General features: G+C 33.4%; 1 protein-coding gene across 3 annotated transcripts in view; it reads left to right on the top strand.

The window, feature by feature from the left end:
* Positions 1–657: 657 nt before the first annotated feature.
* Positions 658–23,794, top strand: part of unm_sa34860 (un-named sa34860) — a 142,803-nt gene continuing 119,666 nt past the window's right edge. For all 3 annotated transcript variants that reach the window (XM_088630235.1, XM_088630233.1, XM_088630236.1), the window contains exons 1-2: positions 658–1,016; positions 9,185–9,249. In XM_088630235.1, coding sequence (XP_088486361.1) covers positions 911–1,016; positions 9,185–9,249 — 171 coding nt within the window. In that variant the 5' untranslated portion in view covers positions 658–910. The remainder of the gene's footprint in view (positions 1,017–9,184; positions 9,250–23,794) is intronic.

Below are 23,794 nucleotides of genomic sequence, written 5' to 3'. Positions count from 1 at the left end.
TGTTTTGAATCTTTAACACACCAAAGGACTACCCATCAATTTTCCTTAGGTTCCTATTTTCACTGAATGTGGACATTTATCAATTTTTCATTTACTGTTGTTAAATACTCTATATCATTATTTTAATGGGGGGTAGTATCATATTAACACTACAGCTTTACATAAAATACTGTACATGACACCACTGTGATCTATACTGTAGGACATTTTGGGGTTAAAGATAGATCAGTGTTTCTACTGTATGTACTGTATCTACTGCAAGTTTTTAAAAACATTTTATTGCAGCCTACAAAATAATTGTGTAGAAGAGAAAATGGCGCTTTTGCATTGTGTACCAGGTTTAAATAATTTTTAAATTCTATATTTAATCATGTAATCCTTAGGTACAACATATAAATGCCCTTTATAGCTTTCTCATCCTCCTTTCTAAAGATGTAAATGAAGATTTTTCAGGTGGGAGAATTTTTTTGGCATTTGTCCTCCCGGTCCTGGCAACTAACTTAAAAGGCTGCTGTCTGTTTATTCGTACTTCTTAGGATATAACAGCACAACTGGGACTGTTTGAAAGACAGTTGCCATTTCTGCGCTGCTGTGTATAACGCTCGCCCGTTAAAGTGTGCCCTCTCAGTGATTGACAGGGTAGTATTGCTCCGCCTTTAGTTATCCGCTTAGGTTGGTGGTGACTGCGCTGCTTCCCATAGTCAACTATCACACTTCGCCTCACAGCAGCTCCGTACTGCCTCGGTACTTCAATGTGCGTCTCTTTGACCACGAAAGCGAGTACAGATACCAATGTCTTCGTCTATTTAACCGGGAGCACATCAGCAGCGAGTTACGCAGTTTGATAATAATAGATTTCATCTGTCTCCCCCGCTCAGCGAACTGATTCTTTTATATATTTGCACTGAAGATGTTTTCTCAGTGGAGTTATATCAGACGGTGTACCCTTTGCACTCTAGTTTGGACCTCGTTTATCTCAGCCGCACTCAGGACACTTGCTATTCCGAGTAATGAAGGTAAGGAACTCATAAAAACCTGAATCTGTGATCTTTTCAGAATACCTTCTTTCAACTATTTTAAGAAACGACGCATGCGATATTTTTTTATTCGTAACAAACGAGCAGCAGTGCTCTTCAGTATGGTTTTAAACGTGTTAAGATCATCTGTACAGTAGTTTGCGTGAGTTTATCATTGCCAAATTCAAGAATGTAATTAGAATCGTCGAGGTTATATAATTCATAAAGAATCATAATAATACATGTAATAAAAGTGACACATATAAAGGACATATACAATGAAGTCTGCACTTTGTAGACATCCATCTATTTTGGAGTACTGATTAATCTATATGTCAGAAATGTATAAAGATGCATTAGCATGTTCATAGCTGGAGTATAACATTTTAAAATATAAACTAAAACAGTAACAAGTTATTACACCACAATACGAATGTTCTCTCATGAGGGGTTACAACTTTTTCTAGTATTTATATATAACAAATAGCTTAATGATGGTATATACAGTACTGTACATGTACACAGCCAACGCGTTAAAATCTGTATTTCGAAAAAAGTTCCTGTGATTCAAAAATCAGATTATACCTATCGGTATTTTATTTTACAATTGAAACCTCAGCACAGTCATTTAATTTGGATAATATATTTCGACCAAATTTACTCGTTATAATGTAAAATATTTTAAAGTCATTACAATGTACATTAATGTTGAATCTCTCCTGCATAACATACATATAAAAAATGAAATGATTAAAATAAGAAGGCTGTTCACTCTTGCAAAGCGTCAGCACAGGTGTCCTGATTTCATACTAGCTGTCAACGGACGGTATATTCTAGTTTTGCATTTTAAGTACAAAAAATTGACTGTGAATGGAAAGTATCTATCTGATCTTCAGGAACTGATTTTTCCTTCCTAGATATATAAGTGTAAAATAACTCAGAACGTACGAATTATGTCAACAATTAAAGTTTTGTTTTAACACGCTGCTAATATTCGCGGGACTGCGTTATTTGAATAGAATAATAAGGAAAGAGGCAAACGTATGAAGTATACGTTACATGAATTTGTTTAAACAACCCCTTCTCTCATTCCGAATGTATATTAATACATGATTAACACTTTCATGTTTTTTTTCGCTGACCGAATTTCTAGGCCAATGAGTTTTTCTAAAATGCGGATCTATTAGACAGATCCAGGATACTATCAATACATCTGATGTTCGTAAAGTCAGGTTAATACAATCTTCACTACAGTTTTGTTACAGTTGAATAGAACGCTTACCACAATCTCTATAAAAAGCTCTGAATTGTCAGTTTTATTTCTCAACGGTTCGTTTATAATTTGATAGCGATTAATTTGTACAAAAGTTATCTCATACACAAAGACAAAATAATCTAAACATAAAAGTGTTTCACAGTAAATCGTCACATCATATAAGATGTTTACAGGAAGTTTAATGTTTCTAATGTATTTTGAATGGATGCTTTTCATTGTTTCTTATCTACTTGTTATTGGAAGCTTCTTTTTGATGTGGGAGGTAATATGGTAACAGGCACCATAAAAGCTCAATTACTTCGTTCACACGTGATTAGTATTCAATATGATGGGAGGTTTTTATTAAAGTAAGATAAAACTATAATATACTCGTACAGTATGTACATTACTATACAAAATAACAGCATTATTCTTAAAATCGTGTATAGGTATATACTGTAGTAGCCTTAAAATAGTGACGAAAATTGTATTAATGTTAATAACATCTCAAGAGTTTATCATGGACTTCTGTTGGTTTATTTTGGGGGTAATTGTTCCGATTTTCTTGTAGTGATATCGATGCATAGGAATTGATTCAAGTTGATTGAATCAATTTAAAAATCAACCGTAAATCAGTGACTGTCCTGTATACTACTGTAAATACTGTATGTCTCCCAGCAGGCTATTTGAAATATATTGTTTTGCAAATTTTTTTTTTTTAGTGTGACTGTCTATTTATGGAAATCATTTTTGGGCACTGTTTAGATATAAGTATGATCAGTTTTTAAGGGCTAAATCCTTAAAATCAAGCAACAAAAACAAATACAGTTCTAGGAAATTAATATTCTGCCATTTCCTACTGTTTCTGAGCAATAGAAAACTTTAATAATAACTTTCAAAAAATCTTTATGACAAATTCAGACTGATCAGTGTGGAATATGTGCATAGAATATGGAATTATGATATAGAAAGAATTAGAGTAAATATGCATATTTCAAAACCAACTAATTTACCTATTGATCCAGAATAATAATTAAGTTTCAATAGCAGTGAAATTCCAGTATAATTTTAAATCATTATAATGAATGCAATCTAAAGGTTTAAAAAAAAGCTGAGGAGAAAGAGCTATATAAAAACTGCAGGATACATTGTTTGTTAATTTATTAAATATGCAACTAAGATATGTGCAGCCATTCTAGTAAGGTTATTTTTTAAACTAAATGAATAATTACTAAGATTAAATTTAATCTAAGTGCTGTAGCTAAGTTGTTGCATAGCTAAGTTTTTTCTATTTTTTTTTCTTTTTTGAATATCATTGCACTTAAGTATGCATTTTTACAGATACAATTAAAATATTTTTTTTCAAAGCACAATCTGTACACATATTTATTTAGTGATTCCTTACAGAAATGTTAATACTGTCTCCAAGATTTTGACTATTTCTAAACATATCCCTCAGGTTATGCCAGAACTGCTTGTATAACTGGATGTTTGTGCTTTTTTAGAAAACATTTCGAATTATGCAATCTGAATATAATTGATAGCTTTTATCCGAAAACTGATTGTACCACAATTGATTGGCAAATAGAAGATGATTCTAACCTGTTCCATTTCCATAAAAAGAAAATTGTTTCTGACAAAATACATTCTCAAGGACTTCGGTTTTCATTATCTGAAGAGGGAACTGTTACTCTTTAACTAGACATTTTCTCTTTCTCAGTTGGCATTTTTTGGCAGTGTTTTGAAATATAATTGCCACTGGAGATTGAAAAAGATAAACAGCGTCCTTTTTCCTGTCATGTATATACCCACTGGGATATTTAACCATGAAATATCACAACAGAGACATTTAAAGTTGAGCTGCAAAATTGTTCAGTGTATTTAAGTTGTAATCCGTATTTACAGATCAATAGCTATACAAAAAGCAATTGAACAAAAGGTAGCCAATTATTGCTGGATTTATGTCAGCTAAATTGGTTTTACATTTAAATTTACACACAGTGAGTGATATTCAGTGCTGTATTGTTTAACAATGTGTGGGAGGAAAGTTTAACAGCTGTGTTTAAAAACAGAAGAAAAGTAAGACTTTATTGTTAGATTCAGCTACTGTAGCTTTTTAACAAGACCATGTTTTGTTGGTGTTCACTGAAGTATGGAGAAAGTTTGAAGTCTTTTTTTGTGAAATTTGTCTGAAATACTTTTCGGAACAAATATATTAGTGTTGGAATAGCTCTGTGAACTTGTCCTCTCTAACAATGGGGTGTTTTACAAACTACTGCATCTTTACACACTCTGACTTAAAAAAAAAAGGTTCACACTGTCAGTTACAAAATCACAAAAAAGAGCTTTGATACCAAAGTAATCATGCCAACCGCTATAGTGTCTGCCAAATGAAATGTCAGTTACTTTTTTCTACATGGATGCATTTTGGAGTCAGCAAATCGGCCTTTACAGTGAATTGGAAACCTCAGTGAATAGATAGTTTTCAGGACATTTGAAAAAGCCTTATAGTAAACCCTATACCTGCAAAGTGTGGCTTGTTAATTTGACGTGAATAAGCCTGTTGTAAATTATGATCCTAGTGCAGCAAAATCTTGAGTTAAGAGTGAGACAATTCAACCACAACTAGTGAACCCTGTCACATTAAAATTAGTAGCCCTGACAAGGTACTGTATGTATAAACAGACTTATTTGGTCTGTTAAAGTGATGGATAACCCCAAGGGCAGCCTATAATGTTAAATTGTCCTGTGATGTCAGTAATGGAAACGATTCTGGAAAAATACTTGAGAAACAACCATTGAACCCAATTTGTTCAAGAGCTGTGCATGCCACATACTGTATAGGACACAGCATCACAAGATGAAGCGGGTAGTGGCTTTGTTTCTTAGTGCATGGAAGTGTTTTGGGAAAACTGGACACTTTCACTCTACTGTATCTGTGTCAGGGTATAGGTAATGACAGGGCAATGTTTCAAACTTGCATGCATTTTATAGTTATTTGTGTTTGTGTCTCACCATTAAGAAAGTGTTTGCAAGGACATTGCTTACTAGCGTTGTACAGTTTTTGAAATGTATACCCTAACATAAATTTGAATGTCCCTTATTTCTGATAATGTTAGAGGAAGGGAAAAAAAACAACTTAAAATGATCTTTAACTCTTTCTATTTTAGCCTGAAGGTTTTCACATATTGATTTCTATGATAAAAAGTAGTGTTCTGATCATAAATAAAACGTATTATTCTGGCATTAGTTTGAATTTGAGATAAACCGCTTTTTAAAAAATAAATGGACCTATTAGAGTTGCCAGTGGATGAAGAAGTCATCACTGTAACCACTGAATTACTCAAGGCAGATTTTCAATAACTTGATTGATTACATGCAGGTTATGTGATAATGATATCACCAAAGCACAGTTTTATAGTATCCCCCGTCTGCCCTATCTTAATTGAGTTTGGCTTATTTGTACTGCACTGTTTTAATTAAATAACTTGCTTTTACTAACCATAAAAAGTTATACTGATTACACAGATCCCAAATGTAATTTACATGTACTTGTACAGTATATCTGAAAGTACAGTAGTAAAAGATAAAAGGAAGTAAGATAAACCAAAACAATTTTAATTTCACTGGAGTTGAGGACAGAGAAGAACACAGTGTAATGTATTGTAGAATCTTCCTATGTTAGTTCTGTCATAATTTATGTGCATAATGTCTGTGTCAGTCTTGATATTTAATCAAAGATAGGTGTTTCTTTTTTATTGTTATTAAAAATGTCTATTTTGAAGTCTTCACTTACATAGTGCCGGCAATATTTTATACAAATGTTTAATTAATGCATAGGCAGAGAAATAAAAGCATTGTAACACAGCTTCAGCTGAATAACTGCCAGCTCCTGTCGTAATATATATTAACTGGGTGTACATGCAGCTGTTGTGAAATTGTGACGAGGTATGAATAATTCATATGTATTGCTGATGGCACAGGAACCACATTGGTACATCAAAAAGGATGGTGTATATCCTTTTCTTACACTTAAAGTATGTGCAACGCCACTACAACTCACAGATTTTTGCCTGGCAACAACTGAAAGAGCTATGCTATAGGATCATGAGACTTAAGCACCAATATATTTTCAATCACCAGCAATAAAAATCGCACTAGACAATGTTGAGTAGCTACCCCTGTGTTACTGACTACCGACAAAGCAGCATTTTAACCATCACTCCATACCAAAAGAAATATCACAATATCGTTGTCCATTTATGTTTATTTTGGCATAACGTTTCTCAAATCCTTTTGCTGCTTTCAGAATTGTCATGAGCGGCCATGGACTGTATGTTTATTTATTGCCTTTATTTGCATCACATAAAATAAGTTGTCCTGTGTTAAAAGAAGACACAACTGGAATATTTTTATGACAATGCTGTAAAGTGTTTTCCAGATGAACAAAAAAAGGATTGATTAATAGTCAGCAATAATTTACCGTAGGGGTTTTCAACCTTGGTCTTGGAGAGCCCCAATTCAGTTAGTCATACACATCTTCAGTTTCTAAAGATTAGCGACACCTGTAAATTATTGATCAGTTAAACCAGTGATCTGTTTAACTCACAGAAATTTAGTCTTTAAAGGGTGAAGTACTCAGAGTTTGGTCCCACATGATCTCTGAATTACGTAGTTTAACAAATTGCCTTCTTAATTGGTCGCAATTAACTTGTTCCAATCCTTTAGATATTGGGTGATGAAGTGGTGACCTACAAAATCTGCTGAAATGAGGCTGTGCATGACAAGCGTTGGATAATGTTGGTTTAACATTTGTTGGCTGTATCCTAGATATGAGGAAACTCTTGTTGTCTTTTGTTAGATTGAAATGACTTAATCTTTACAGAATTTTAAAGTTTATTCCTGTGATTCCATATTTTTCCCTTCATTAGTCTTATTTCTGTCTAATTATTGTAGTGAACCTTGATGCATATTGTGTCTGTTACACAAGTGCACCTAATCTGAAATATTTTAATGAGTGTAATTGCCACAGCGAGGACTTTGTAGCAGTTGAACTGTTTGACAAGGATACACTCTTTGAAATGACTCATAACACTTTACTAAAATAAGTACTGTACATGGAAGAAGCCATATTACACTTTTATTTAATTCATCCCCTCAAGCACTTATTTTATAATTGTGAGTCAAGCGAGACTTAATCCTTCCACTGCATTTGGTTTAAACTTGCAAGGGTGAAATAGCATATGACTTAAAAAAAGAATTGTGTAATTTGACATGATAGTCTGGGAAATTACTCTTAAAAGGGCTTCCAGTACATTTTCCGTTTCACTATGTATAGTTGCACGTAGATGTACAGTCAGCATAAATTATTACACAAACAAATATATTTTGAATGACACTCACCAAGGATGACTTTAAATATTTTTTAACAACTATAAAATAATATGACATTAGACATTTATGAAATATTATTTTTTCTGAATGTCGTGCATTCAGGATGACTGCAATATTCTAATTAGTGGCCAATGAGAAAGATAGTGCAACATATATTTTTGTTTTGGGGGTTTTTCTGTTTCTGTTGGCTGAAAGATTAATCAAGTATTTTTCAGAAAGAGTAAAGGGTAATAGTTATCCATTATTAGGCTTATTAGGGTAACTAGACTCCCAGCTGATAAATGTTATTGTCCATTTTGTACTAATTTATATTTTGTAAAAATGGGATTTTATGAAGTAATTTTGATTGGAGTTAATTAGAAGAAATTGTGTTGAATTTAACTTCTTTAAAAGGCTTATATTATGCTACTGATGGCATACTGTATGTAGTTTTTAGTTTTTGTTATTTTGTCTTAAATACAGTGCACCTGGAAATCTGTAATTACCAGAAAAAGTTTAGAAAGAACATAATACTTTAAAGAACATAATATTTTTAAAGAACATAATACTTTAAAGATAAATTGTAGGGAATTTTATGTGGCCAAGTGTTCAATTCCAATTCCAATTGGGAATAGTCTTAAGTAGGATAATTCTTTTCTCGAGTATTGTCATCTAAAGATTGTCATTTTAAAGTGTGAACCCCAAAGGGGAATTTTTCTTTTCCAAACCTTGCTGAGTAAGCAAAATAATGGCAGGAGCAAAGGAGTATATTTCATTATACAGTATATACTATAAGTATTAATACTGTATATTCTTTATATGAAATGTAACATTTTATTTACAATATGTAACTGTTACTGTTTTTGTTAATGAAACTGATAATTACTTGGTAATACGTTGTTATATTATTTATTTTTAAATGAAATCCATGTATTCTACATATTACAATATTCTGACATTCTAATGTGTTTTCTCTAAAGTATACACTTTTCAAATACATTTAAGCTTAGAAACAAAAGAGATTGCAGAGTTATAGAAAATCTCAAGAACGATCTTCATGTAGATTTATTTTGGCACTTAATATACTAGTGGGATTTCCTAATAAAACTGTTAAAAACGGGCACTTGCTTTTATTCTTGATATCATTACAGAATCCTTAATAGATTTTTTGCTAGCTGTACAAAACAAAAATAACACATTTATATTCCTGAATTGTTAAGTACTTCAATAATATAGTTTCCTTACAAAGTTACAAAGTGCTGAATTGAAAAACTGGGTATTACAAGATTTGAGCAGCAATTTATTGTATACAAGTGATAACATAATATTTGTATTCTGCATTTCTGAATGATAATGAATAAAATAGAAACTATAAGTGTATTCTGACTTTTATGTAGTTACCAGTTTATTTACGTGTTTTTGATAGACCTCAGTTTGATAGAGCTACAGTTCCTGCCTTTTTCAGTGACTCTAAGACATTTCTTAAACAGGTACTTTGATGTAATTGCTGACAGATTGTTTTACCTCTATACTTTTGCAGTGAATTTATTGGACTCGCGAACTGTAATGGGTGACCTGGGATGGATAGCTTATCCAAAGAATGGGGTAAGTCTTTCCGTTCAAACAAAAGCCGCAAACTGCATTAACAGTCTCCATACTGAGAGAACATTTCAAGGTCTGAAATTCCCTAGAGTGAATAGAAAGGTTTTAAGACAAAAAATTAGGAGGAAGTACCAGCGCTAGGAGCTAGTATTTTTTGTGTGTATATGAGATTCCTCAAGGGAACAACTGTTCTGTGATCTAATTACAATGTAAATGTGCTCAAACTATTTAATTATATTTCCCAGTATAGGACTTGAGCAGTATAGAGGTTAAGACTTTTTGCAAACTTTTAAGTAACAAAAAGGTAAGAATTTTAAGTCAATTAAAAACAAAACGATTTAATCCTTTATTTTACCCAGATTCAGGTTCATTGAAAAGTGATTTTGATTTTCAGTAATGACCTGAGAGAGTACCCATTTAGGCCAAGTAGGTAACTGCATCAGCATGCATAGGCTGCAAAGGAACAATTAAAGGTTTATTCCATGCTATAAAGAGAAGAAAAGAAACACAACGTTTGGGCTGTGGAGCCTGCTTCGGGTGCAAAACGTTGTGTTTCTTTTCTTCTCTTTTCAGCATGGAGTCCTCATTTATACAGCAGTGAATTTACTGGAGCTGTCTAACTGAAGTACCTGCTTAAGGATCTTGCTTGGTCCCTGGGATTTGAACTCTTAAGCAAGAGTCCAAAGCCCTCATCGCTGCTCCTTGTTGTGCCCAAAACATCTCTGAAGTGCTGTAAAACAAAACATTCTATTTGTAGAATAAATTCTATTTATTGTGCTAAATAATAGGTGATGGAACTAATACAATTAAAATAAGAAGAATTAATCCTATTAACCCAAACTAAAACTATAAGTTACTCAAACAGAAGAAAACATTATGGTATTGTCACAGTAAAGGACAAAAACAGTGGTATTAACATACATTGTACATCCAACTTGCAGTTTGTGTACTTAGTACAGTAGGTATTTTTAAGACACCTACATAACACATGCCTATTAAACCTTATAGTGCACTCTTTTTACCTGCTGGTTTTGCATTTATTTTTTCTACGTTTACCAAGAAATGTACTTACTAAACAACATGAAAAATATGCAGTCTGTAATGTGGTGACTACTTTCCTTAACAGTGAGAGTGAAATGATTTTCCTTAAGAAATACATACACCAGAAAATGTATACAGTTGTTTGATCATCATAATGCTGTGAAACAGACATGGAAAAAACACTAAACTTCTGAAAAAGTAGAGCAGACAAAATCATTGAACATGTCATCTGTGTAGAAGCTGCTCAAAATACAGCTAAAAATACAAAGTTCTTAGAAGTTCTTATCTGTGTGGCTGTAAATAACTGAATAAAAACAACAACAATACCAAAACATTAACAATAAGAGCAACAACAATTGCCAAAGGATTAGAAGCTACAGTAGATACTGTTTTGTTTGGTCTTTACATATTAAAATGTTGCTATATACAAGAAGAAAATTAATGTCAATTCATGATATACAGTATTATTCCTTAGCTCCTGTTAATAAGTATTCATTTTTTTTAGCTAAGAATTTATAATATTAGTATGTTCAAGGCCATTGACCCAGATTTTTCTGTTGTCTACTGAAATGCATCTCACCTAATAGAGCTTTTATTCCAGGGAAAGCACAGCTTGTGGCCTATTCTGATGTCAGAATGTTTTTTTTTTTGTTTTCTAACAGTAGTGGAGGTATTTATAACAGACTGGATATTGTCCATGTTCTGGAGTACAATTTGAATTAGTGTGGAAAATGAGCATTACTAAAATGTGTGGTATATAAACATGGACAAATGTTTTTAAATTTACAGCTTGTAAATAATGAGAAAGGTAAGAATATGGCAGGCAACGTTCTAAAATTCACCAAAACCAATGGCAAATTCTTCATTAACATGAAAATGGAACATTTATGCATTTTAAAATATGTCCCCATCCTTCTTTTAGCTGTCCTCATAAGAGGCTACCGAGTCACTGACCCCAAACTTTCCCCTTCGTTTGTCTAAAGTGGGTCCAGACCTCCTTGTTCCCAGCCCTCACCATCCTTGTCTGTGGCAATGGGTTTTCCCCCATCCTTTACCCCTTTCATCAGTTGGTGTCCAACTGGTGTGCTATTGGCCCTCGACTCTTCCTTCTCCCAGTGCTTCCTTCTGCGAGTGTAACTGATATTTTACTATTCTGCCCTTATTTGGCATATCTCCTGATCCATTCTGTTCTAGAAGATTTAAGGACGTGGTAGCTCTCTACCTACTTCCATTTCAGGTTACTCTTCTGAGTCATCACATTGTCTTCCACTGCCTATCACAGATTTCCAGTCTCAAGCTAGCAACTCCTAGTCTCCTAGTGCTACTAGTGCTTTCATCTGTTGCTTGCATTCTGTAACCCACATCATACCTGCTTCTCATTCACTTCATTCATCTTCACCTATTTTTTATAATTACGAAATATTACGTCTGAATCTACTCAATCAAACAAGCTAGCTACTGAATCATTCTGTGAAACTTCTTAGTTGAACCAACTTACTCTTAGCACTCTGTTCAAGATCTGTTTTAATTTTTAGTGATCCTTAAGTGGTGTCATGCCAAAACTGATCTTTAGCCAGCACTGTCATTTCCTCAGCTGGGTGAGTTAATGCCAAAATATTATGTATGCTACCCATTTCCAGTTGTTGATTTGTTTCGTCATAGATTTTAACCAAACGTCTGACATGGTTTTTATTCAATACGAGATTGAGAGATTAAATTCTATTGTTGCACTTCCAGTCCCCCATGTTTACAGTTAATACTCTTTGATTGCTCAAAATTCTACACCCATCTTTTCTAGCACCCCTATTTTCACCCCAACTTCACTGTTACAGACTTTTCTCCCTGGCTCATTCCTCTTAAGTGAGGGTGTTTGTCACAGCTGATCTTCAGCTATTACTGTCACTTCCTCAGCCAGCTGAGTTAAACCCCAAATATTGTAGTCATTATTGGAATGTTAGTGAAGTTCTGAATTATAAATTGTGGCGAATTAAAGTTCCACACTGATTTATAGAGCTTGGTCACAAATGTATTTTTTTACAGGAGAAGGATAACTTTTGCCTACACAGATCCTGTAGGTTGTTTTAAAGATTCAGGGAAGCTCTTTGTCTTTTTCTTGCATTACCCCCTTTTATATCTCTAGAGTTTAAAGTTTTGTATGGAATAATACAATTTTTGTAGTTAGTAGACTGTGCATGTTTTCTATTACTTTAAGAGAACATTATTAGTGCATTAACATAAATCCTGGTGAACATGTATAAATATTCTGTCTTGGTTCCACTGTATTCTGTCATCTAATGTATAAATATCTCTCCTCCTAAACCTGGATCCTCTTCCCATTACCCTGTTTAAGACTTAAGTTCTAAGATTTGAGGTGAACTAAAATGAATGTGTAACTTGGAAGGGTGTTTGATTTTGTTTAATTTTGAGCAGAAACTTTGACTTTAACTTTTCCCAGAGTAGAACTTCCTATTAGTAATACGGCAGTTAATCATCCAGTCACTGCTGTGTTTGTACATAATTGGCAGTAATACAGGATTACAACTGATAGTTAGCAAATCCCTTGTAGGTGCTTATGTTGAGTCATAAAAAAACAAGTTTAATCCTGTGAGATAGTGCTAGTGACATACAGTAACACCATTATATTATTGTAAGTAATTACAGTTTGTCATTCTTAGCACCTACATACCCTCATACATTGTGCTGTTGTGTTGGAGCATACAGATAGACGTGTTTATCTTGTTTGTATGAAAAAATAGGTACTGTAAGTGTGATTTTTTTATAATTAATAGCTTTTAAAATGAAGTTACACTCATTCTCAACAGGTTTAAAGCACTTTCAAAAATATGTTGGTAGATTTACTCTTTTACTCTTATAACAAAGCACATTTTACATTTCAAAATTTAAGTGATAAACATATATTTTTATTTCTGTTGTCCACATCTATGTTTTCTCCAGCTTTACTGGAAACAAAACCTTTCAACAAAGTTAGAGAAAATCCACACAAAGTTTTGAAGACCATTTTGCTAATGCTGAAAACTAAGTCTCTTGCAGCAGATGAACCATAATATTAAACTATAATTGCGTCAGTGATGCATGCATGAGATAAAATAAACTGAACACATTCAATCACAAAGATTTAATACTCAAAATACTTGTTGCTTAAGTTTCTCCTTTTTATCTATGGCGATTTAAGTGCTTAAGTGGTTTGATTATAGGCCCCAGAGGCTTTTCAATGTAACTTGTATTAAAAATCGTATTTCGTTTTTTACAGCACTAACATTTTCAGGATAGATATCTTTAATAGATGACTTCCTTGACTTTCCTGGAGTTGGAAATGAGATTTTATTTAGTACCAGTATACACAGTTTAAATTGTAAATACAAATTTTAAATATATTCAACACATAAGTTAGTGGTAGAGTGCTGTTCTTTTTGATTCTTTATTTATATTGTTCTTACTCCATCTGATATTCATTTACTATACAATAAAATCCCACTTTCCTTTCTTTTCTGTTTCTTCACTGTCGTTGACCCCTGACTTTCTTTTTGTAATGCATTCATTTACAGGTGATATGAATTTATCTGGTAGCTGGCTTTCTGAGAACTCGGTTCCATTTTTCAGTGCATTTTTTAGATGGCTTACACAATAATGGTTGTATGGCCTTAGAGAATCGACCCTGCTCAGGATTTGTGTTTGTGATTAGTTTCTCATGTTTCTGCTGGGATCGATCCCCTTACAGTGAAGAATGGGTCCAGTTAAATCACAGACTGCGACTTGTTATTCAATACACACCAAGTGAAGTTAAAATAGAAAATAAGCGTGAGAAGATGCTTTAAGATGTATGTGATTGGCTCAACCTTTTTTAGATTATTTTATATTAGTTTATTTTGTGTTTGTATTCCCTATGAGTGCAAAGATCTGTATCTGTGTTTGATATGGAGACATATTGTGAAGTATGATATAAAATGTTAATTGTTAAAATAATTGTTCTGATACAAATACAAAAAATAACTACAGAGTATTAACTAGAAACTGTTGATTTAAACATCTCAGTTTACCAAATTCTGATTGTTTTTTTCTTGAAAATTGCAAACATTTTTTTTTTGAAATTGCAAAGGATATGTTACTGTTTGCCGTGACATGACAGATTCGGACAGATACTGTATGTCATGACAGTTCTGGTTTAGATGGGTTTTGATGACTTCAGAAAGACTGACTTCAGTCAATTGAATTACATGTCCAATCAATTTAGACACAATATCTTCTAACTTAAAGTTATTGTGGTTGAGATCATTCTCGACTTTCTCAGAATCACAGTAAAATGAAATCTATACAGTATGTAATTGACATCGTGGAATGGCTTTTCATGCAGACATGACCTACAGTACCATACTGAATACAGTATATACAGTAGTACTTTACCACTGTAACATCTGGAATATATTAAATACATACATAGTTTAACTGTAAATAAATAATTCATTACAGTACTTGTAAATTGTGTTTTTTTAATGAACGTTTTTAAGTATCTTAAAAGTCTTTTAACTGGGATATGTTTTCTTTAAATATTAACCTTGAATATACATTCAAACAATAATTTTATATATTCCAATGAGTTGCAAACACATCACACCCCTTCTGTTATATTCCAGTAACATTTGTCATGCAGAATGTGAAAGATTGCTTTGTGGTTTTGAGCCTCATTGAAGTTATTTGTTTGTCCTCGCCTGCTAAGGATTCCTGAGCTGGCTGTGAAAGCTCTGGATTGAGCCCTCCTTGTCCAAAACCATCCATGCGATTTAGAAGAGCTAAGCTAAATCCCTGCTTTTTTGCTGGCACAAGGCACCAGTGACTTTTTCTCTGTGAGTAAAGGCCCGAGCTGTCCCTGACCCTTACCCTCAAAGCTTTTTCCTGCCAACACACAGACTGGTACAAATGTCATTAAGTAAACTAGTGCCTTCATAAAGCATTTGTTACTTGGTCAGCCACTGCAGGAGGCATGTTTCTTCAGGCAGATACACCATCTCTTGAGCCTGACCTCTAGTTTTGATGACAGGGTTAGAGAGGTTCCCTTTTTATGCACATTGAAAAATGGGAAATAATGACATGTTATTCATTTAAAACCAGTGGGTTGCTCTGTACAGCTGGGATGCTGACTGAGACCCTTGTGTGCACTGTTTGAAACAGACTCATTACTGAGAGGATGACGGAGAGGTGCATGTGTTTCTGGGAATGCTGATGGGACAAATATTTGTAAACAAATCGCAATGGAATGAATGCAGGAGACAGGGTAATAGTTAAAGGAAATAGAAGCATGGCGTTTTAGTTGCCTGAGTCACAGTAAAGAAAATAAAGAGAGTGAAACTAAAAAGAAGAGATTTATTGAAAATGAGCAATTTTATGAAATACACAGAAAAGTGCTCTTTCATAATGTTCTAAAACAAAAGATAAGAGAAATCTAAAGTTTTAGAAATACAGGAAAATGAAGAATGATATATAACAATGAAACTTCAAATGGATCTGATGATGGATGGATTGACTGAAACGTATACTGTAGATAGTACCACCCGGGGGATCTCGAGCTCACAGTGTCTGATCACCACGCCAGTTCGCACATTCGCATACCGATTGCGTAGCCACTGACTATGTGCACATCCTCTCCGTTGTCCTGCTGTGGCTCTACCTGCTTGCGCTGTTCATCCTCTGCGCCGCTTGCCTGCTTCTTTTCATTGGAACCCTACGGTTGGTTTCCTCACCTGTCTCACAGCCGCGGCTCTCCGCAGGTCAGCGCGTGTCATAGAATATACAGAAGCTGTACAGGTGAATAGGCTGAAACAAACTGCCTGCATGGCTGACCTGTATCTGAGTTTTTAAGCCTATTTTTTTCAATTACCTCAATGTGAAAGGAGTCTGTTGGAGATGCAAGATGTCGCGGCACAGTTCAGAAAAGTTAGGAATTGAACTTTAATTTGTTACAAGAAGGGCCATTTTCCTGAGAAAGTGACATAAAATAAAGTGTATCCACCATAGTACTCTGAATCCAAACAGTTTTTCAGGAAGGTGTGCAACTTTTATTTTTTTATATTTTATTTCTATTACTACCGTGAATGGATGTTAAATGACTATAAATATATATTTCCTGAAAGGGGACATTGGCTATTTCTGGTAAGGTTATCCCCACCTTTTAAGTTATTCCTGAAAAGTCACATACAACATGTGTCTATAAATTTTGAATGTACTCAGGTCAGATCCTACAAGTCAGTGACTTTTTTGGATAACTTCTGATGCGAGTGCATATTTGGACCAAGGCAGAAACATGGCTGACCCAAATAAAATAGAGAACTGAAAAAATATAATTGGAAAAATAAATATGAAAATAAAAGGCCTGCTAATTCTTACTAGATCATTATGTTAGGAAATCTTCAGTCTTATACCATGTGGTTTGTTCTATATTGTTGTCCCTACATGTAGCTTAGTACTTTTTTTATTTATTCAATTGGGAATCAAATTGTTGTATTGTGTGTGCCATCCTATTTTGTTGTTAAAGATAATGTTCTCCACAGACATATTGAATGCATTGCTTTCTCTGATGGATAGGAACATTGAGTGTGATTTAACAAAGGTTTATAGGAGTACGTCAGAGCTAGCCATGCATTGCATGGGGATTGGGAGCTGACTCTTGTATACACTCAGTTTAGGAAATTAAGAGATGCAAATGAGGCCATCCAGCTGATGTAGCCTGCTTGGATGTTAGTAGATAATTGAGCCAAGGATCTCATCCAGCTGTTTATTAAAAGAAGCCAGGGTATGAGCTTCAGTAACATGGCTAGGCTAGATATCTTGTCCCATACTTCCACAACCCTTAGCATAAATTAGTGCCTACTGATCCAAGTTTAAAAAGCACTTACACATAATTTCCACTCGTGTCCTCAGATTTGCGTTACACTGTTGATTCTGAAGATGTCCATTGGGCTCTGTCTTTGTCTGTGCTTTTAGGAAATTTGAGTACTTCAACCCTTATAGATTTAAGATTGAAATATTTCAGTTATTTTAGCCCTGTCAGTGTAAGACATTCCTTTAAAAACCAGAACATATCTGAGTGTAGGTATATTGTAATGGTGAATCAAACAGTGCCTATAATAGTGCCTATAATTCTAAATTAGATCATTCTAGTGCACTGTAAAATTTTAATAGAAATCCCTTGATTTACTTCTACTATTTTATCATATTAATTAACAATTTGTGTGCTTTTTATTTCTTTACCACAATGTCTAGAAGATGTAAAGTTGTCAACATAAACACCTAAATCTCTTTTTTATAAGCAGCCTTTTCAAACCCAATGCTTCATCTGCTTTGTACTTATACATTTAATTTTTGCTATATGCCTGCATGCCATATTCTAAAGTGAATGCCATTTTCCAGGTTTTTGCTTAATCTTGAATTTTATCTAAATCTTGTTGAATTTCATTTGCTGCTTCTGTATTGTTTGTTAATCGTCCAATTTTCATATCATGTGCAAACATGTCTGAATTACTAACTATACCAGCGTTAAAGCTGTGGTCCTAGTACATATCCCTGTGCTACTCCACTAATTACATCACTCCAATTTGAACATTCATTCCTTATTTGTACTCTGTTTTCTATTAACTCATTTTCAGTCCAAACACTAATTTCCCCAACAGACTACTTTCTCTAATTTCAGAATTAATCTTTTAGGAGGAACTTTATCACAAACTTTCTGAAACTTAAAAAAAAACATATAGAATGTTCTATGCCTGTCCTTTTAAAACAAAAAAATCTAACAAGACTGAAAAATATGCACCACTAGATTATGGATAACATCTCATTTGTTTTAAATACAAATTGTAGGATACCAACGTGCCCTGGAGATGAACTAATCTTGAGTGCTTCTATGATCTGAAACACTCCTACTTCTTCTGTGCCAGTCCTGTTTAACACAGAACGTTTATCTTCCACAGTTCGAGGCATGCTGTTAACTTCTTTTAGTGAGCACCTAAATGAAATACTCATTTTATACATTATTTGTTTTTAACTGTATGAACAATATTGTATTGTCGCAACTTAGCTTGTACATTATTTGTAAATTTACATTGATCATTTCACAAAGATAATTGTCATTTACTTATACATACTGTATAAAACTGTGTCCAGTCATTTTATTGCAGGGCTAGTTATCTCTGCATTGTCTGCGTTTAGGAAGAAAATAGGGTCTGATATGAGAAAATATTATGGAGTCAAACGTTTTATTTTCTGTGTGCTAAATACGGTATTTGACATTTTGTTTTCCTTGAGTTGTTACATTTCCAGTTACAAAATGAAAGGACTGTGCTATGTAGGCACCAGTAAAAGTCTGTTCTCAGGAGATAATGTACAGTCCAAAAAAAACATAATGTTGGCCACGATCACAGGAGAGATTAAGCAAGACAATGTTTTATTTTAATTAACTTTATCATTCAACATCACACAAATGTGGGGGTATATTTTGCTAACAGCCATGTTAAATAGTATATATGGAGAGTGGTTAAGGTTTCAAGAATCCAGTACTGTTAAGACAGAGACAAATCTACTAAAGTACTTCTCTGTTACATTACATTTAAGCTGTTTTAAAAACTACAACAGTCTGTGAGGTTTTAAAGGTGTAACAGGTTTTTTTTTTACTCCCTTCTTCTTAAACTCTGTCAAAAGCATAGACGTAAGTAATGAGTTTTTATATTTTATTTTAAAAAATCCAAATGTTGACTAACATTTCACTTATGGCTGTCAAGTTTCAATGGCCACTAAGAAACACTAAGAAATAACTATTTTTACCTGTGCTGAAAAAATGAAGGAAGGAAAAAGGCACTTTAATTCAGGAAGAACACTTTGTATAACAAAGATTAGCTCCCAAATACAATATACAATATAGTTTGCCATATTCCACACTACACTAAAGTCTGTTTGTTTTTCTTGTGTATTGTCTTTCATCTACACAGACCATAAGCTAAAGAATGATTCAGATGTAGTCTTCTAACACAAAACACCTTGAAAAACTTAGCTTTTTTTTCTGACACTGCACTTAAAACTAGCCTACCTTGTCAATATCCGTGTGGATTTTCTTAAGCACATTTTATTCAGTTGCATCAGCAAGCTGTAATTAAAATCGGATCCTTGTGACGGGATACCTTTAATAAAGGAAAACTAAAATAAACCTCTGTACATTTAGAAAAATGCACTGGGATCTGTAGTTGTCATGTGTTAATACTAACCTAATTCATTTCTCATAATTAACCATGTTCTTTCGTTGGCAGGACTGTAGGCCCTGCTGTTACATATTCATTTATTTTACAGCTATTTGGCATCATTCTGCCTTAGATGTCTCTGTTTTTAAGCATGATTTTATTACATTTTCTTAATCCATCTCTAGTTTTCTCTAATGCTAGTATGACATTTCAGCACAGGACAGTTTTGGACAAGGAGCTTTTGTGTAAAATGTAGTTATCTATTTTTGTGTTAAACAAGATGAAGACATCATAGTGGGGATATATTTACTATACATAATTTAAAGTAGTGTGTCTTTTGTACAATGTTATAATAATAAAACTAGGCCAGTTGCTTTAGATTCTGGTATAGTTAGCAAACTAGTGCAAATTTGCAGATGATGCAAAATAGGGGAAATGGCATATAGTACGTACTGTAGAAGAGACCTGCAAGAGAACTGTGGACAAAATCGGGGACAGGACAGACACATGACAAGTGAAATAAGTCCACAATGTGTAGTATTACTAGTAGTAAGGTAATACACTATACATATCACACGGGTAATGCAGAATTGCACATAGCTACACACAAAAGTAAAATACACTTCTTTATATGAGGAGTTGTGGGTATCTGGAACTGGCCTCAGATAGGTGTGCCAAATTTAGGGAACTTTTAAGAAACTACTGGATGAAATTTTAGTTTCACTTTTCCACTAAACTACCAAATGAGAAAGATGGACCAGATGGCATCATTTTCTGCATTTATTGTATTCTTAAAATACTGCATTTACAACATTTTTAAAATAAATGTTTCTTGTGTTCTTGCCGTTCTGTATTATCCATCTATTTTCTAACCTCTATATAATCTTTTCCATATTCTGTTCCAATATAGGGTCACAGGGGCTTATCCCAGCACGCAACAGGCTGCAAATTAGGGTACACCCTGGATGGGACGCCTGTTCATTGCAGGGCACGCGCAGACACAGATTCACATCAGGGACAATTTTACTAGTAACCAGTTAACCTACCGTTCTGTCTTGGAAATAGTGGAGTAAACTGGAGCGTCTGGAGGAAACTCACACAAGCATGGGGAGAATATACAAACTCTATGCAGATAGCAGCCTGGGAGCTGAACCCTGGGCCCCAGCATTCTGAGGTAGCAATACTAACCACTGTGGCACCATTCCTCCCCAATTCTGTATTATATATTTCTTTTTTACCTTAATAAGGTCTCTGTTTTTTTATAATAAATTTCCATTAAGGATGAATAGAGAGAGATCATAGTATAGATGTTTCTTTTTGATACTAAACTAATTTAAAGCAGTTGGTTTAAAACAGGCTGCAAAGATAAGATTTGATTTAATGGGATTTGTTTTTCTGTCACAAGGATTAGAAAGTGGTCATGCAGATAATGGCAAAGCTAATTACCTGATAAACATTAAGTCCTCTGTGTAACGGTACAGGTCATCTGTACAAGATCCTATAGTGCCTTTGGGCAATGTCTTTATTTGGATGTTCCTAATTATGTATATATATGGCAAATGATCTTAAAATGACAACGGCCATTAACATTGTAAGACTTAAGTCCTGTTCACCTGCTGTTGCTGTACAATGCTTACAACAGTGACATGCACCACTCTTACAACAGTGACATCTGTGACATAGTTTCCTTTAAACGTCTTTTGAAGGGAAGTTTCATATCACCACACTTCCCTGCATAAAAATATAATAAAGCAACAGCATACCAAAAAACACATTTTCAAATGTATTTATTATCTTAAACAGAAGATTTAATATAATTAGAAATAGAAATAGAAAGGTTTAATATACAGTATAACTACATAATATTCTAACAATAAAATAGTTCCACTCCTACTCATTGTTAATAATACAATAATAATACTAAATACACAAGAATGCTTACCAGCTTACTTTTTAGTGTAGAATTAAACTGTACTTGTTTCTTTGCAGCCAGCACACTCAGACACTGATAATAATAATAATAATAATAATAATAATAATAATAATAATAATAATAATAATAATAATAATAATAATAATAAACCTGAAGACCTACACACAATTATCTTTGAGCACCATTTCAACTAGTTTTGTGTGATGGAATTGGTATTCACATAAATAAAAGATTTTAAGCAGTTAAGTCTAGAGGGGAGAGGATATACCATAAATTAGAGTAATCAAATGAAAATAGAATTGAAGCAATATATTCCATTCCATGAATCATTCTGAAATAAAAAATGCTAGCCTATAAAGCTTTATTTTTTAATCATAATTTAAACCTTTTCAATATTGTTTTGAGCACACAACTACAGTAAATACTTTTAGAGGTACACAAAAAAGAAACCGAAATGTTGTATTAGGAGAATTGTACATCTTTAATTTTTAGCTGCTTCATATAACATAACATTTCATATAACAAATGTTTTCTGCTTTTGTTTGTTCAGTATCACTTTGCACCATTTTACAAAATCAGCAAAGGCTATGTTAAGTATTAAAACACCAATGCAACACCAGACAAGAACAAGAAAACACAAATAGTTCTACTTCATAAATGCTGAACAGGCCCAGATAGTACTGTTAGTTCAGCAATTATTTCTTTGGGGGATAAGCCTTCAATTTATGCTTTTATACTGTATTTTTACACTCAAACACAAAAGTTATGACCCTAGATTTTCTAAAGTAACTGAAGAATCCATTTTTGCCAATGATGTGCTGTTGTCACTTGTCATGTCCACAGAATTTCCAAGATCACGGATGCCTTGGATACATTGTAAAAATGAGAAAATATCCCATTTGCTGCAATATGAAGAAATTCAGATTAAGTTCTTTCTTCTCTATCTTGAGCCATTAATGCAGCTCACGCCATCTGACTGAAAGGACTTCAGTGTTTATTAGGGGGAATATAATCATTTAAGCCTGAATAAGCTTCAAAGCCCTAATGTGACCATTTGGCTAGCAGAAATGAGATGTAAATTTGCAGTGAATAGCTGCTGATTACAGAAAAGATGATTAATGTTAGATCCGAAATTGATTTATGGGCCCAATTGTCAGTAGTAAAGCTGTGACTGTAATAATATCTTCTCATTGAAATTATTGTTTGGAAAGGAAGGGTTAGAGTACTGTACATTTGTACTAGATATGATCTTTTTTGAAGGCTAAATGGAAGTTGATACTAGCAATATTATTAAGTGCAATTAAGCAAAATTGCTATGGAACAACACATTTTTGGATTCTCTGATAATAAATGGTGGTAGTGTGGAAGTGTGCTGCTTATCAAAGCTCTATTGTTACATTGTTTCTGTTGTTACTCTTAAAATGTTTATATACTTTTAATGGACATTTTAAATTCTTCATAATTTGGATTGTACTTTAAAATCCAGTTTGGAGGTGGTTTGACACAATTCCATCATCTCCACAGTTTGGATGTTTCATATACATTTGTTAACTGATTTGTTTTTGTGCTGTCCAAATAGTTTAATTAAGAATAGGAACACGTGATTAATGTAAATCTTTTCTAAGAAATGATCAATCATTAAGTAAAAAGATAAGTACATCACTCTTTAGACCACAAAACTGACAATGTAATCCGTGCTCAGCATGCATATAGAAAAAGGAGAATAATTTATTTCTTCTTGACACTTACTGTATGGGGGCCATAACACATTATTCAAAGACTGACATGTAAAAACATCAATAATACAATCTGTGTGAAACAGAAGGGATAAACAACTCTTCACAGTCATAATACCCATGTATTCTGATTTGTATTCATTTTGCTAGCTGTTCACTGTAGTTTGTAAAATTGAGCTTAATCTGATTGTTGAATCTTAAATAATACAAAATCTGTGTTTGGTTTCACTGCTCTCATGGCATGTAACCACCCTTTAAAAAAATATTAATGCTTAAAAACAGATTTATCAAACAGTTTATTTGTGGCTCTTAATTATAATAATTAAATGTTCCTTCTTTGACTTTTGAAGTTGTTTTTGCAATTCAGGTTTTTATGACATCTTCAAGTTCTAATAAAAGCTGTATGGCAGGTATTCTATTTATTATGTATTTCATTCTGTAACACCCTGCTTACAGTAGTTTTTCAAAACACTTCAAACAGAAGAAATTAAACTAAATCTTACTTTTGGCAATAGTACATTTTTTATTAGTAGAATTGGTATTCAGAATATTTTACCTTCCTGCACTCTAGCAAGTACTGTACTTTTGATAAATTTGTC

Source organism: Lepisosteus platostomus, chromosome 4 (assembly GCF_059453375.1).
Source record: "Lepisosteus platostomus isolate fLepPlt1 chromosome 4, fLepPlt1.hap1, whole genome shotgun sequence".
Taxonomy (NCBI): Eukaryota; Metazoa; Chordata; class Actinopteri; order Semionotiformes; family Lepisosteidae; genus Lepisosteus; species Lepisosteus platostomus.
Note: the sequence above shows the minus strand (reverse complement) of the source record. Positions and strands in the feature narration are given on the sequence as shown.